The 16,688-nt window shown below is 40.8% G+C and overlaps 1 protein-coding gene across 1 annotated transcript in view; it reads right to left on the minus strand.

Annotated features, from left to right (window-relative positions):
- The window catches only part of LOC109425700 (uncharacterized), a 106,786-nt gene extending 95,522 nt beyond the window's left edge, over positions 1-11,264 (minus strand). The window contains exon 1 of the mRNA XM_019701004.3: positions 9,371-11,264. Coding sequence (XP_019556549.2) covers positions 9,371-9,967 — 597 coding nt within the window. The 5' untranslated portion in view covers positions 9,968-11,264. The remainder of the gene's footprint in view (positions 1-9,370) is intronic.
- Between the last annotated feature and the right edge of the window lie 5,424 nt (positions 11,265-16,688).

A 16,688-nucleotide genomic window follows, 5' to 3' on the forward strand; every position in this document is an offset into this window, starting at 1 on the left:
ATATTTACACAGGATTCTGTGAAAAATTTGTACTAGCGTGAACATCTGTTATCTGTGCTGAAGTTCTTTCGAACCTCCCTGTGTTGATCTCAAGGAACTTCGTGGAAACCCCCTTGACCCCAACTCAAATGCGCAAGATAAAGGCCTATTAAGAATCTATCTATATATATAAAAATGCAGTGGCATACGTGGCACCGCGCATAACTAGCGAACGAATGGTCCGATTTGGGTCGTCTAAGTTTTGTTCAGTTAGTTTTCACCCAAGGAAGGTTTATGAGGCAAAATACACGGCAAAATAACACACGCCCCCTGAAACGTCTTGAACCTACCCGGAAACTCCTCTGAGTAAACATTTATTATAATTTCCTGAAGGCTCTTGAAGCCCCTCCCTCCAAGCCCACTGTTACACTTTAGAACGCCCTCTTAAAACTTCATTTGAATCCTCTGAAGCTCCCCGAAATCCCCGGAAGACTTCCATAAGCATCAAAACTCCTCTAAAAGCCCCTTGAAGCCACGCATGGTATAATCTAGAACTTTCCTAGCCACTCACCCTTCTTAACTCCCCATCTAACCTTAAAATTCATTCGCATAGTCAGTTTCATAGATATTGTATAGGTAATAATTTCTGGATCAGTATTTAAAATCGTTAGCAATCGTTCGAATGTGAATTTTGCGGGCATCCGTAAGCATTTACCTTATTCTTACTAAAGCGTCTGGAAGACGCCTCGGTAGAATGGTCCTTCACACAGCAGATCACTAATAAAGGAATGAAGAAAGGCGGAAGTGGCGATAATCGAGCGAAAACACGAGGAGCCAAACCGCAACCTTTCAGCTTTTCGTTTTTTTAAGAAAGTGAAGTTGAAAGTAAAGAATCAAATTTCAGTCATATTTGGCGTCATTGTAGGCTACAATTTGCATAAAAAGCATCGCAAGCTGCAGCTTCTTCAAATATTGCCCAAGCATTTAGATGCGTCACTCCTACGTGGATCAGCTTGCCATTGCAACGTGGCCTCAGAAAGTGACACGAAAACATCGTCGTTCACGCTGCAGCAGTGCCAGTGCCGTCGACATCATCGATCTGGTGATGATGATTGACAGTGCGACCGCGTTTTGATTGCCCTCTCTGACTCTGACACACGTTTACTTCGGTTGTACTAACTGCACAGCAGCGTGGTGGCACGGTGGCGCTCGCGGAGTCCTCATAAATCTGGTGTTATCTGGGTTTTTACCGGACATCATCGGGGAGGTGACCGTCCGACCGTCCGGACTAAGGGAATGACGGAGGTGTGAATTTTCATTGACGTATGTGCTTGAAGCATTACTTATTCGCGTGGATGGATGTGGCCAATCTGGATTGATTTGATTAGCCGGCCAATTTCCACTTCTGGGTTTGGTCTAGTTTTCGTTAGACGGTCTTGAAGCGGGGACATCGACGAACCAGCGCCGGCTGTTCGGTTCAGGGAATCCCAAGAAATGTGGGAGTTCAGCAAATCTACCTATTTCTAGTTTTCTTGATTTGATTGAATTATAATTAGAAAGCACTCTCCACCTTCGCAACTTCACAACGTGCTCCGTCTGGGGACGACTGAATGAGTGTAGGATTTCTTCGTATATCGTCTCGAAGTACATCTGTATACACAGCACAAACACGCTCACGTGCTTGTCACGGCAAACGGCAGTTATGCATAATTAAAATTAAATTCATCATCTAACGCTAACTCTTTTGTGGTCGCAATGGGCGGGCTGGTTGTGGTGTTATGCGATATCAATGAATAAGTGCATGCATATCTAGGCTCTCAATTGCCTCTAGATATAGATTTCACCGGGGGAGACGTTGTCCAACCGAGTTGTCGTGTGGTCGCCGTCGAGACCCAATTATTGAATTGACAACAAAAGTGGCAGACGGCGGACGCCGGCCGTCGGGTCTTTGGGAAATAAACGTACTCCTTTAGTTGATTAGCTATGTAATTGGAACAGCACATGTTGAATCACCGAAGAGAACTGACTGAAGATTATTTCTATTCCAGAAGGAGTTTGAAAAGCATCCTACACTGACTGGTACGATTCACAGCTCCGCAGAAGATCTTTTCAAAGATTTCTGGGATAAAGCGTGTCATTTTGCCTCCACAGGCGAAATCATGATAGTATGCCGGGCTTGGTCTAGTGGCTACCGCTTCTGATTCATATGCAGAAGGTTCTGGGTCCAATCCCTGAGGAAAGCTTCTACTTTGTATCTTTCTATCCTCTTTCTCTATGCTCTCCTCTCTACATATACAGCCCATGTATATTCGTATGTTCAAAGCCATCGCTAGAACCAGAAACGGTTGAAAAGTCCTTCCAACTTTCACAGCATAGTGTCAACCTATCAAATAACGCCTACGAGTTATGCAATCAAGCGAACTGTGCCGCTTTAGCTTCATAGTAATAATCGCACTAATCTATCACCTTACACCTGGCATCCACGCACTAATGTGTGAACCATCTGCCAACCAGTTTGTGCAGGCGCAGAGGTACATTCGGTCTGATGTGGATACAAACGATTGTAATCACCACTTCCTTCTCCTTCCCCACATTGTCTTGCAACCTGAAGGATGTTGTGCTTTACAAGGTATTTAACCCATGAAGAGGAAGAAATATATTTTAATGCGTTTGTTACTTTAACCTTTGACCTTAAGGCGTTCAACTTTGAAGTCTCCGCCCGGCATAGCATCCGTCAAACCTTGAGTCACTTGTAATATGATTAAAACGCGTAGACAGATCACTTTGAGATCGCGACATCCTGTCCCACACTCCATCGGATCTCATTAGATCGTCGGTGTATAATCCCACGTCGTCGCTGCGACGACATTACCACAGTGTCCCACACCCCTCCAGTACGCAGCAGCAGCAGTATGTTTATTCAGTCCTCATTGCGTACACTTTGCCCATTAGTTCGCATTATTAAATTAATGGCATCCATGTTCTAAATTTAAACCCTCCCAAGTCATCATCGACGACGACAAGTAGCCATACGACTGCGATCGATGCTTTTCTCAGCGTGCTCGCTACATACCTGCCACACTGATTCACATGTACCTTCAGCTACACATCCAAACTTAGTTTTGGAACATTTTCTTCACTTCATTTCTGAGGGAACGGTTTGAAAATGACCGGGAGAAGTAATCACTATTTGCTCAGACCTAGAGATGTGATTGCTCTCTACAGCCTTTCGGAGGAAACCAGACCAGACCACTAATGAAAACAGCATAAATGTATCGTGGAAGGCTTGGTAGGAAGTGTCTTCCCTATGTGCTGGTTTTCGATAGTTTGAGCGGAGAAAATTATCTCAATTATGACTGAATTGAGATTTTATTTATTTACGTTTTTCCCGACCGATGCAACCAGACACTGCTGGGGTAACGGCGCTAGTGGAAGACTTTTTTGGGGAGATCTGAACTGAGGCTAAGGAATGGGCGGATATTTGATATACGCCAAATCAAACAAAATAACAAATTCGATTTTTATCTTAAACTAGCTGTCCCGGCAAACTTTGTCTTGCCAGGTTGCAGTGGTTTGACAACTGTGGAGGTCATTTTAGCACAGCACTCTAGATTGGTTTCATTTCGATCCTGTTGAATTTCTTCTCGATTCATGAAAAATCATTACTTTCACAGTTTTTTTACTTTTTAGTTGATTTTCGTATCTTTTTATTACATATAAACACAGCCATATAGCCGAGGCGGTAAACGCACGGGTATTCAGCATGACCATGCTGAGGGTGACGGGTTCGATTCCCGGTCGGTCCAGGATCTTTTCGTAAAGGAAATTTCCTTGACTTCCTTGGGCATAGAGTATTTTCGTGCCTGCCACACGATAAACGCATGCAAAATGGTCATTGGCAGAGGAAGCTCTCAGTTAATAACTGTGGAAGTGCTCATAGAACACTAAGCTGAGATGCAGGCTTTGTCCCAATGAGGACGTTACGCCAAGAAGAGAGAGAGAGAGAGAAACACAGCCACCACGAATACGAATCGAACCGTGCAAGAGTCATGCTGATCAGTTCAGCCGTTCGTGACTTTTGTTGCCTCAAAGGGACTTCAAACTCATTTTTATATATATAGATAAGAAGTGTAAGTTTCACCAGTCATTGTCATATAGACTGAAATCAATGCTTCCGCTACCAATCAAGCAAGATTTTTTTCCTTCTTACAAGAAATTCGTAGAAGATCCGAGGAGAAGTTGCTGTATATTTCGAAAAATTTATCAGAATTTCTCCAAATGATTGCCACGGATTCCGTAGTGAATCCTGCTTAGCATACTGGAAAGCTGCAATACCAGGTACCGGAGATCTTGAAAAAAAAATAACAAGCATCAGGTATCTGGCATACAGGGGGTGACCAAAATTTTTGGGATAAACATTTTTTTCTCTCAAAAAAAAAAGTTCAACATTCTTTAACTACTTATAGAGAGTATTAAAAATTCTCAAATTTTAACTGTTTGTCAACCTATTATATGTGCATCATTGATACAAATTTGAGCTCGATTGGTTAATCTATCGCGAAGCTAGAACCGTTCGTAAGAACAGGTCTTGCTCATGGGTATTCCAAATGGGTCTAAGGGGGTTTCCAGAAAGTTTCCAGATAGGGGGAGTTCCGAGGGGCTTCAGGGGCGTTTTAAGGTGTTATTTCAGGGAATTTGAGGAGCCTTTTAAGGGCGTTTCATCTAGATTTGATGGCAGGCATTTTAATGGGGTTACATCGAATTCAGGAGCATTTCAATTGTATTAAGGGGGTTTCAGGGACGTTTCAAGGGGCTTTGAGGGCAACTCAAGGAATCCCATGAGCCTTCAAAGGGCGTTTCAAGGAGTTCGAAGCATTTCAGAGTCATTTAACCCTCTGGAGCCGAATAGTTTCGCCACTGGTGCCACTACCTCGCTGGACTCGAATACGTTTGTTATACTCGAGTTCATCGCCGCGGTCATATTGACCCCTCCGGCTCTAAACGGCTAAAAGAGTTTCAGTAACCTTTGAAGGGTGTTCCTAGAGGTTTTAAGGGCATTTGATAGCATTTCGGGGGCGTTTCAAGGGGTTTTTAGGTGCGTTTCAGGGGATTCAAATTGATTATGATGATTTTAAAGACGTTTCAATGGGATTACGAAGGTTTCAGGAGCGTTTCGAGGTATTTTGGGCCAGGGTCGTATTGGGGGGTTTCAAGAACACCTTCAAATCGAAGGGTATTTCAGGGTCTTCAAAAATCCTCTGAAACCTTCTGAATGCCTCCACAAGGCTCCCCGGAACTCCCTCGAACCCCATGTAACACAGCTGAGAGGCTTCGAAAGCCCTGAAAACGCCTTCCTAACCAGAGTTTCCAATTGCTCATGTGTACATAAATGTGACAGCGAGCCTCCCACCAAATTGTCTCACAGCTCTTCAAAATCGCAGTGTGCTGCGCTGCTAGGAGGCTCACGAAAATCTGGTGGGTGCGAGCTAAGCACATAGCTCCCGGGGAGCTCGTCTCATGCGCTGCGTGAGCTGTTGGTATCTAAGGTGAAAAACAACTTCTTGGTAACGAAGAACCTCAACAACTTTTTTTCCGTACACAACTCAAGTGTCTGGTTGGTCTATGCGATACGACTAGAGACTCTCAATGCAAAGGTTAAGGTTTCAATTCTCGTTCGTTTAGGAAGTTTTTGTCGTAAAATTTTCTAATTTAATCAGGGCATGAGACGAAGCTCATGAGACACATCTTGAGAAAAATGAGGCGCACAACTTTCAGTCTCAAAATGTACTGTGCTCCTGGGAGCTTGCCTGCAATGTGGCTCCCGTACATGGGACTACAGCACGTGTACATCAACTCTGTTCCTAACGCCTCTGAATCGCACCAAAAATACTCTGAATCTTCCTGTACTGCCGTCTGCTGCATAGTTGTCCCATGTTAATAGGGATTCCCATAGAACATGGGACAACTATGCTGCACACGGCAGTATAATGCCCTCAAAATCCCATCGGACCCCAAGTAACGCACCTGACAGACTCCAAAACCCCCCGAAAACTCCTCCGTAACGCATCTGAAAAATGCTCTGAAACTTCCTGATATGCTTCTGAAATCCCCCTTGAAGCCATTCGGACCCCATGTAACGCACCTGAGAGGCTCTGGAGTCTGGAAGCCCCGAAAACGCCTGCGTAACGTATCTGAATACCACCAAAACGCTCTGAAACTTCCAAAATCTCCCTTAAGCCCCCTCGGGCCCTATATAACGCACTTAAGAGGCTCCAAAACCCCCAACGCCTTTGAAACCAGCCTGAAATGCTCTGAGACTTCCTGAAATGCCTGCGAAGGCCCCTTGAGACCCACTTGGACCCCATGTAACGCACACGATACCTTCGGAAACCCCTGAAAACGTACTTGTAACGCCTACAAAACCCGTCGAAAATCATCTGAAACTCCCTGAAATTCTTTCGAAAAACCCCTCAAACCCACTCAAACCCCTGAGATCTCCTGGTACCCCGCTGAAACCCCCTGGGACCCCCTGAAACGCCCCTGTAACCTTTCTTTGATCTCCAATATAAACATCCCTGGCCGCCGTTGCAATAGTTCCCGTCAAAAACACTACTCGACAAAATTTTACAAAATTTGATTTTATGGGATGAGAAAAATTGAACATGGGTTTGGGACCTTTAGAAGTGTCATTGTGAAAGAATTTTTGTAAAATATTTAACCACAGTTCACAGTTTATGACTGAAGATTGTATGGAGAACTTGGAGTTTCTGCTGAAATAATCTTATAAGGAATTTCAAAAATGAATTTCTTGAGGAAGTTCCAAAGACCAAGCCCGAGAAATTCTCAAAAAAAAACAAAAATGCTGAATAAATTCTCAAAGGCATTTTCGAAACATGTTTCGATGGAATATTTGAAGAAATTCTAAAAAAAATTACAAAAAAAAATCTTGGAGAAATTTGTCGGAGGAATCTTTAAAGAACCAAAAGAATTGTTGGAAGAATTTTAGTAATTACCAAAAATGTTGGCAAAGTAATAACTGAAGAAGTTTTCAAGCGAAATTTCTATTGAAACTCGTGGAGAAATTTCGTCAAATTCGTATATAAACTACCATAGGCATACCTACTGAAGAGTTCAATAAGAAATTGTCGAAAGACTTGCTAAAGGAATGACATTGAAATTACTGATAGATCCTTCAAAGAAATTTTTCCGAAGGAATTCCAAACGACATTGATAAAGAACGCTGGAGAAATTTGAAAGAAATTGTCGTCGAAATTTCCAGAGGAACTTCCGATGAAATTCCCACATCATTGCCGAATGAATTGGCCAAGGCATTACCGAAGGAACTCCCACAGGGACCATCCCTATATGACGTTGCGTTTAAGGGGAAGGCAGGGATGGGAACACTCACTAGCAACGAGTTACATTCACTTGCTATTTTCTCAGCTCCGAAGCGTGCAATCAAGAGGCGATGTATGGACGACTTTTGCCTTGTGATTTCGTCTAACACTTAGCCGAATAGAGTAGGGTTCGCACACGATTCCTAAGGTTCACCTCGTGGAGAGTTGCCTTCGCAGCTCCCTCACGACTTCGGTATGCGTGTGCGACCCCTACTCTATTCGGCAAAGTTTTAGACGAAATCACAAGGTAAAAGTCGTCCATACATCGTTTCATGATTGCCCGCTTCTGAGTTGAGAAAACTGCAAGTGAGTGTAACTCTTTCCAAGTGAGTGTTCCCATCCTTGGGGGGAGGAGGGAGTATCTGACTTAGGGAATAGGGCTCAAAAGAGCGTTAAAGTGGAGCGGACCTGGTGTGGTGGTTAGAACACAAGACTATCACGCCGTGGACCTGGGATCGAATCCCACTCCCGACATACTCTTAAAATGTGAGTTCTTCCTTCGGAAAGGAAGTAAAACGTGGATCCCGAGATGAACTAGTCTAAGGTTAAAAATCTCGTTTATACGACAAAAAAAAATGTTAAAAATGTTACGTCATTTATAAAAAGGCACTGCCGGAAGAGTTTTTGGAGAAATTCAAAAAAAAATTTAAAACAATTCTAAAAAAAAACACCAAAAGAATTCCGCTAAAGCAATTTTCAAAAAATGCGTGAGATTTCCTAAATTACCGAAAAAAATCTCAAAGAAGTGGAGCGAACTTGCTGTGATGGTTAAGGTGAAACATCAAGAAATTCCATTGACATTTTGCATACAAACTTTAGAAGCACAAATCTGACGAACTAAGCCGCACTTGTTTATCCTGGCTTTGCTCACTTGAAAAAAGTGGCAGCTTTTCCAAATCGAACGCATTTGTTTGCGAATTTTGAAGATTGGTGCTTTCAGAAACGTGAGTAGGGGTCCAAGTCGGACATTGTGGCAGCCATATTTGTGTTCTCTGATATTTCTCCTTAAAGCCCGTGACTATCACGCTGAGGACCTGGGATCGAATCCGGCTCTCGATACACTCACAAAAATGTGAAAATATAAAAATGACAGTAAAAAATAATTCTCAAAACAAAAAAAAAAAATGCTGAGAGGGATCAAAAGGGGATCGGACGAAATGACAAACAAGCTTCTCAGTAAACTGTAAATAAATTTCCGAAGAAGTTTCTGAAAAAAAGCAAAAGGAATTAACAAAAACACATTCGAAGGACTTGCCGAAAAAATCTCCGAATAAATTGCCGAATAAATTCTCAAAAAAAAAAAAATGTCAAAGGAATAACCGATAGAAATATCAAATCTGCTTTGAGACTTGTCTTACAATGCAGGGTAAGTGTACCAGTAATCGCCATAGTGGTTTCCTATTTGACCGTATTGTATATTTAGAAAGTTTTAAAGCTTTGACCTGTTATGGAAGTTCTAAAACCAAGAATTTAAATGTGTCTTATCATTAAAACTCTTGAAGTGGTGCAAAATTTTGAATTATTTCAAATAAAATTAGGGAACCACTATGGCAATAACTGGTTCACTCAGCCTAAACATTTATTTTTGCTTATTCGTTTATTTTGAAGGTTCAAACCTATGAAACGTGTTGAAATAATTTATAAAAACGGTCCAAGTTTTCGGGCTCTCAAGGTATGTTACCCAACTTGTAATGAAGTGAAATTGAACGAGAGGGTCCCAGTGAAAAGCCATTAATTTTAATTAAATTGTTCACAAATATACCCAAACCAAGCGATCACCCAAACATGATATCACCACTTTCTAGCAACCATACAAACGGAAGTCAACAATTTAATTCCCATTCAAATATCTCTTTAGAACACAAGTAAAACGGCTGTTACACAGAAGCACCACACGCTTCTTCTCTCGTCGTCCATTTGATTATCCGCCTTATCTATACATAAGTAACAATTAAAAAACCCCATGCCTTAACCATGTGCAGCAGGTTACTTACCGCGCGAACGTCTGGAATCTCACTCAGCCCTAGTCCCTCCATGACGATCTCCTGCAGTTTGGTTCGATTGAACGACGACGACGTCGCCGCCACCGACGCCACCACACTACTTTCACTATCACTTGAAACTTCGTTCTGACTACTGCTGCTGGTGCTGCTGCTACTGCTAGGGGTGGTACTGCTACTACTACTGCTACTGGCGGCGATGGTGGCCGCCAGAATGGGAACGGTGGTACTACTGGTACTGCTACTGTCTACGGAAGCGGCCTCGGCCAGGGTTGGGAGCGTCCGACACGCCCGGTTATCACAGATCGATAGGAACAATAAAATCAGGAATTTCGATAAATTACTGCTACGACTAAGAAGGAGCCGTCCGAATTTGGTGGACGGAGATATCGAATGGAGATGGGGATGCTGGTAGTGGTGGGGATATCGGTGGGAGTGTCTGTGATGCGGGAGTGGATGCCGGGTTCGCTTGCAGTTGACGCAAGTTTCGATGGCTGGGGGATTTGGGATTGGAGCTGTCGTCGTCGTCGTCGGATGCTGGTGAAGGCCACCGGTGTCCGGAGGTTGTCTGCTTTGCACCGGTTTACCCATAGTTCATAGTATGTGTCGGGGTGTTCGGGACGTAACTTGGTTGTACGGTTATTAGCGTTAATTGATCGTTGTTTCCGCAAGTGTTGATGGAGTCGGTAGGTAGTTGGACACGTCAAGCCATACTACGGGAGCTGCGTGATCACCCAAAGTATAATTTCTACGAGTGTTTCAGTTGGATGGATTATACTTTTAAATTGTGCGTTCCAGCGCCGGACGATGTAGGAGGCAGAAAAGGCGTCGAGAAATGCACTCTCGGTGAAGCGAAGGCTGATAGGTATTTTCAGCCGCCGTCGAACAAACTCACACAATCACTCTGAATTAGGTTTAGCAGAATACGCGATATGCAAATTTGTTCGGGTTTCTTCTTACGACTGCTTCGACACAAACAATCTTTTCGATAACCACTTGTTCTGAGAGCGCCACCACAATTTTCTACTTCTTCCCAGGCGCCAAGCACTCTTGTACAAATATTCACGAACCTGTATTTATTTTCTTCCCACCTGAGATATGGACTCGCTCGGTCCTATAGTGGAACACGTTTTCGTTTGCGTTGATAACGATCGAACCTCTCGTGCTTTTCATAAAACCGCATATGCCTCCAAAAAGACGTGTATCACCCAAAGGCCGAATTCTTAAGCGTCTTCCTTTCGCCTCGACCGCCTTTCCGACTTCGTCGAACTTGTCAGAAAATGTTTTAATTTTATCTGCTTATATTTGCCTCCGCACTGCTATTTTATTTATTTGCTTTTTCTCCCGATTCTTCGTTTCACTACTTGCATGCGAATGTGGCGATGCACTTGCACTCGGTGCTCTTCTCGTCCCACCGTAATTTTCCTCCCCAAAAAACTGACACTCAAATTTTTGATTTATTTTTATAGCCGCGCTTTTCACACCAGTCACTAACTACTGTATTGGCAGCTATAATCACTTGTCTCGAGGACACCGAATTCCACGTTTCCTTCAAAACACCATCCACGCGAAATCCGCGCCAGTTACAACCATCGAAATATGCACAATCCCAAAAAATGAAAAATTTCACGTTCCAATCAACTATCCGGATAACTATCTCCTCAAACGTGGCGGTGCAATCTCATTCAAAGAAAAATTAGCCGAAATTCGTGGCACAACTATCGTGTTCATCAAAGAAGCGATGTGACCAGTTTGCGGTCCGAGCTTGAACTGTTGCCGCAGCGGTGCTGCGTCTCGTTACTTAACTGTGTTAAAATTTTCGCCACCAGTCAGTCAGTCGGTCCTAGTGGCTAAGCTGAACCACCGCCGTCGCCGAACTGCTGCACACAAAATAAGCATGGTCCACGCGCGTAAGGCGGCTCACTCTCGCTCCCTAGCTCACTCTCGTACCCATCAAAGCGACCCAACCAATCAACGTCCCCGTAGAAGCGCGCCAAACCAAACGTGGGAGCGAAACGTGGCGAGAGCGGGCGGTGATTGGACGAAGGATGCAATTGCTCTCGCGTGCTCCGGTGCGATCGACGGCGGTGCGAGAGTGATAAGAGGTGCATTGAGAGTGAAAACGCGCGCGCGTGGAATATCGGGAAAATGCTTGCGGAGAGCATCAGATGTTGTTTCTCAGCGTTTGCGTGAGAAAGGAAATTCGTAGCACATGTTGCCGAGGTCCTCCCGTCGTCGTCGCGAGGAAAGGATTGTTTTGTTTATGCTTTCACGTGCTGTTGTGTGGTTGAGGCGAAGGAATGAGTAATCAATTAGTTTGGAACTATTTTTTGTTGCTTTTAAATGATTGTGATGTAGAGTATTAAGTTTTTATAGCAAAATGGCTAATTGAGCATAGTCATGAGATCGATCGGGGGAACTTTTGATGACGTTACGTTTATTTTTGACAAAGTATGGTGGTTTTGCGATACTATTTTTAGTTCATCGTGATTACATGTTTTAAGCTATGGGAAACAACCCAAGTAACAATTTTAATTTTATCAAAGTTTTTTAGCGATTCAAAAATCCTAAACATAAAACCATTGATGCCGACTTGAAAATGCTCTCGAGTTCTTGTATGCCTCAATAAGCCCACGTTCTGGCTAGTTGGCCCAGTCTTATTAGGGTCTACAGGACTTTGTATGCAAACCGGCTTAGGATTTCGGGTTGTATCATAGTTTTATCAATCTTCTAAATAAAACCATCTTCTGACTTGTCAAATAATTGTTTTGATTATTTTCCACTCTCAATGTTCGATCGTCAGAATAAATTATGATTGGTTGTTTATCCAGCCATCAATTGGAAAGATGCAGATATGGAATTCAGATTTGTTTTCCTATTTAATACTTGTCAGGAGACATGCCACGGAAAATTTGTGGTGAATGTGACTGAGATAATGACAAAAACTAAGTGCGCCACACAAACTATGCATAATTTGGAAGTTAAATGCATTTAATTTACTCGGTGGAATTGGGTGCAAAAAAGGTTTTTTCAACACAGCGGAGTTTAAAAGACATTATATAATTTTTCTGACAAAATAAAATGACGGAAACGTATTGTATGGCTTAATTTGATGTTAAGCTGTACGTGAAATCATAAAATTGAGTAATAATTTTTCGGTATTTACATAAATTATCCCGGCTAGGTGACATATTTTTCTGATAAAACTCTGTGTTCCTGTTGATTCCTCCAATAGGGCTAACCCTCCTGAGGTAGTCATAACTGAGCTCATGATAGAACTAGCGGTTTTATCACAGCATTTTTTTGGTTTATGTTACGGCCACGAAATCTTTTGTTGGTTTTATGCATTGCCTCACAGTTTTGTGTATTTGTTTACAAAAAAAATCTCTCCGGCAACAACCGCAAATGCAAGTTTTATTGAAATGGTATATAATAAGTGATAAAACCAATCCATGTCTGCTTGCAAGTCTTTAATTGAAGATGTTTATAGCAGAAGTTATTTGATAGTTTTATGGAACGCCAAAGGTTCAAAGTAAAAAACTACCACATAAAACTAATTCAGAACAACTAGCTTTTTGACATGCTCGTATAAAACCATGATAAAACATGAATAAACCTTCAAGGCATGCTGATTGTTACTTGGGAATTCAAAGTAATTGAACAAATTGCTATTTGATTGTAATTCAACACCAATGATGCAGCAATACCGATTGGAGGCGTGAGGGTTGTTAATAAGGATATGTTTAGGAGAAACTCAATTGCAATAGTGTAAATAATGCGATTAATATATAACTATTTGAATTTTCTTGTTTTTTAGGTTAGACATATCTAAATGTATAAAGTGAGTGTCTTTAGATGTAAGTTTACGAATAATGTTGATTTTGAGTTTTAACCTTTGCACCATACTCAGTATTACTCACGTTTAGTTCCCCTTGTAATTTTATTTATATCCGATAGCGGTCGTTAGATAGTTTACGTAAACTGTAATTAATATACAGGGGATAGACAAAATGATCGGGGCAGGCAAAAACTTCAATTTTCAAAAAAAAAAAAAATGTTCAACTAGGCTCAGTGTACCAGCTATGGCTACAGTACCTCAAAATGACCATAGTTGATTTTCACCTTTCAACGATGCAAATCAACAAGAAAAATTTTGAGAACAAAAACAAAACTTCACAATTTGCTCAAACTATGATAGAAATAAATCATTTTCCTTAAAATTTCGGCTTCCTTGCACCCTATTTCGCCGTAGTGTACCAGTTATGGCTAATCCCATAGGGAATGCATGTGCATAGTGCGAAGTGGAAACGAAATTAGAAATTGTGTCCATAGCTGGTACAGGGTTCCTATCATTGGCACACGCTGTAAAGCCTGTATCCGCAAAATTGGGACACATAAGTATGGCTGTAGCTCTGTGATGAATCGGTAAAATTGGCCAAATAATTGACTGAGAACTCTTTGGTATGTGTTTATTATTTGTGCCAAATTTCATGAAAATCGATGCATCACTTTTGACTGTGGATGAAAAACAAACAGACGTGGTTTTAAGCATTTTGTACAATCATGACCAATTTTCATTCGCATAACAGATGGTTCTTTTACGCTACAGTTCAAAGTTCTATGATGATAATTATGGAATTTCGTTAGCAGTTATGATACTTATAGATACACTATCTTGCAAAATTTCATCAACTTTGATCAATTGGTTTGAAAGATACTGGTGTTGATAAAGGTGAGTGTTAGTGAAATTTTTTCGTGTTTTTCATGTGCGATGTTTGCTCATTTATAACTTTTGAATTTCTCTGCCAATTTTCATGAAATTTTCACAAAAGGTAGTTGATTATGTGTATATTATGCCTGCAAAATTCGATGATTATTGGTATAGTACTTTCAATAGTACGATCGAAACAATAAAGGGTGCTGAATAATTGCTGTCTGATGGGCTAAAATCACGTTTAGTCCCAATACATGCTTCGACTATAAAATTGTTGATAGTGCATCGATTTTTTTGAAATTTTGCCTATGTTACAAATGTAGATTGAGAGGTTTGTGTTTAAAATTTTAGCCATTTCCTTTACCAAATTCAAAAGTTACAGCGCTGACAAGCAAAACTAGGGGCTGTACAAAATTCAATGGCGCACATTCTACTCTTTTATTGCTACAACAAAAAGTACTGCACCGATTCACATCTAATTTTGTAGGTGAAATGAACACATCTCAAAATGTTATTAGGCCAAATTTGAGCAATTTTGGTGTATATATTGCAGAGTTACAGCTGTATTTCTGTGTCCCGATTATTGCGGATACAGGCTTTAATAAATACTAAAAGTAGTTTTGGCTCCGTTTCTATATTTTTCCTGTAAAGTATGAACACAATTCAATCATTTGACATATCGACGACATTCGGACTTGTACTTATTTTTGTAGGAATTGTTTTCCTTAGATAGTGCGATAACTGGTACAGGCACCCTAGTTTTTCGATAAATACATAAAATATTCTCAAACTTTCACTGAAAGTTGATCAACTACCCAAGTAACACAACTTGTTGTATATGTGTTCAAAATTCACAATTCATACATAGTCGTATGTTTTTTCCTGTACTATTAACATAATATCGAACACTTATATAATCAAAACAGCGCAAAAAATGGCGGCTTATAAAACATCTTGTAGGTTATATAAGATATATCCCAATACACATATTGAACTCAAAAGGTGCGTTCCCACTAACTCCCTGGTTCTCATTAGTTGTAATCAAGTTATTTATCAATCATAAAATCATACAGAATATTAATATACTTCAATCAAACTCATTGGTTGAAATTAAGCTTTGCTCTGGTGATATAACCTGCATAAAATATTTATAATACATATCCATCGCAATTTTTATGAAAAAGCTTTTTGGACGTTATATAGCTTGGAAAATACATTTATATAACAAACTCTTCAGATACTCGACTATACCTACAGTGTTACTGTTGAACCGGCAGAGAAGAAAAATGTCAACAAAAATATTTAATTTACTAGAAAAATACAGCGAGCTCAATCAGCGTGAGAATTGTTTCCAATGATGAAGTCCCTTTTTTGGCTTTCCAAATAACAAACTCTATAATGGATTTTTCTCAGTGAGGTGCTATGCTGTTTAACCTGCGCTTCATGATTTATCGTGAAATATCCACTTTTACTCATCCATAACTCATGCGCCTGTGAACTAAGCTAAAAAATGTAGCGTAAACCAATCATATAATGCAGTTTTGTGTTTATTTTTCTTTTATTTTCATGGAAAAGCAATATGGCGCATAATCTGTGAAGTTCAGAGTACCGTTCAATAATATTGAACCATTACTAATTTCAATTAATACCATAATTGAGCGCAAGATTAATTATGGTATGATAATGGCACAATCAAATATGAAGAATTGATAACTGAACACAACAACTAGTTTTTGTATTGTAATAAGAAAATAGGTATACGAGAATGTTTATTTTATTATTAATTTGTGTACTAATATTTTTGTTCGGTAATGTAAACATATTTTTTTTCTAATGAGAAACTGAACACATTTTCGTACAAGACTTTTTATTAGATTCAGGAGACCGTTAAAATCACCGTTTAACTACACCTATCGAGCAATCCTACAACAGATTTGATAAAAAGTAGTTTTAACGTGTTTAATACATCCAGATAACATTTGTTCAACAAACTCATTTGTTACTTATAATTTAGTTTTTTGATAATTATCACAACGCTAAAATAACTGCATTATACCTTATTGCGTGCCTTGTTTACGTCTGTCGAAATGTCAAATATTCTCAATAGTAAACACAAATCACACTGCTATTGATGCAGTTGCTTGTCGTTGTTTTGCAGTACTCGCGGGATTTCAGAGTTCGGAATAATCAACAATTGCCCGTACGCGTTTGCAAAATAAGCCGAGCTGACGCGATCAACGGTAACGCATCACCTCGCGCAGAAGTTCAGGTCGAATCAGAGCCTCGGTGGCAGTGGGTGATATGTTTTGTTTGGGAATTGAATTTGACCTTGTGAATGAAAATCGCTCCTACCGGGTCCTTGCCTGAATCGTAAGTGTTGACTCTGCTTTGGCAAGATGTTATAATGACAAACGGAGGCTGCTTGGTAAACGCCATTACCGGGAAATTGATGAAAAAGTAAACCCGGCTGATTAAACGGCTGCAGCCGCTGCAACTGCAAAATATCTCAGCTCGGCAGATACTTTCCAGGCGCTTAGCTGAGTATCACGCGAATGGTCCCATTGGAATTGTAGTGCTCGATCCTACTCGTGATGAGTT

Source organism: Aedes albopictus, chromosome 3 (assembly GCF_035046485.1).
Source record: "Aedes albopictus strain Foshan chromosome 3, AalbF5, whole genome shotgun sequence".
Classification (NCBI taxonomy): domain Eukaryota; kingdom Metazoa; phylum Arthropoda; class Insecta; order Diptera; family Culicidae; genus Aedes; species Aedes albopictus.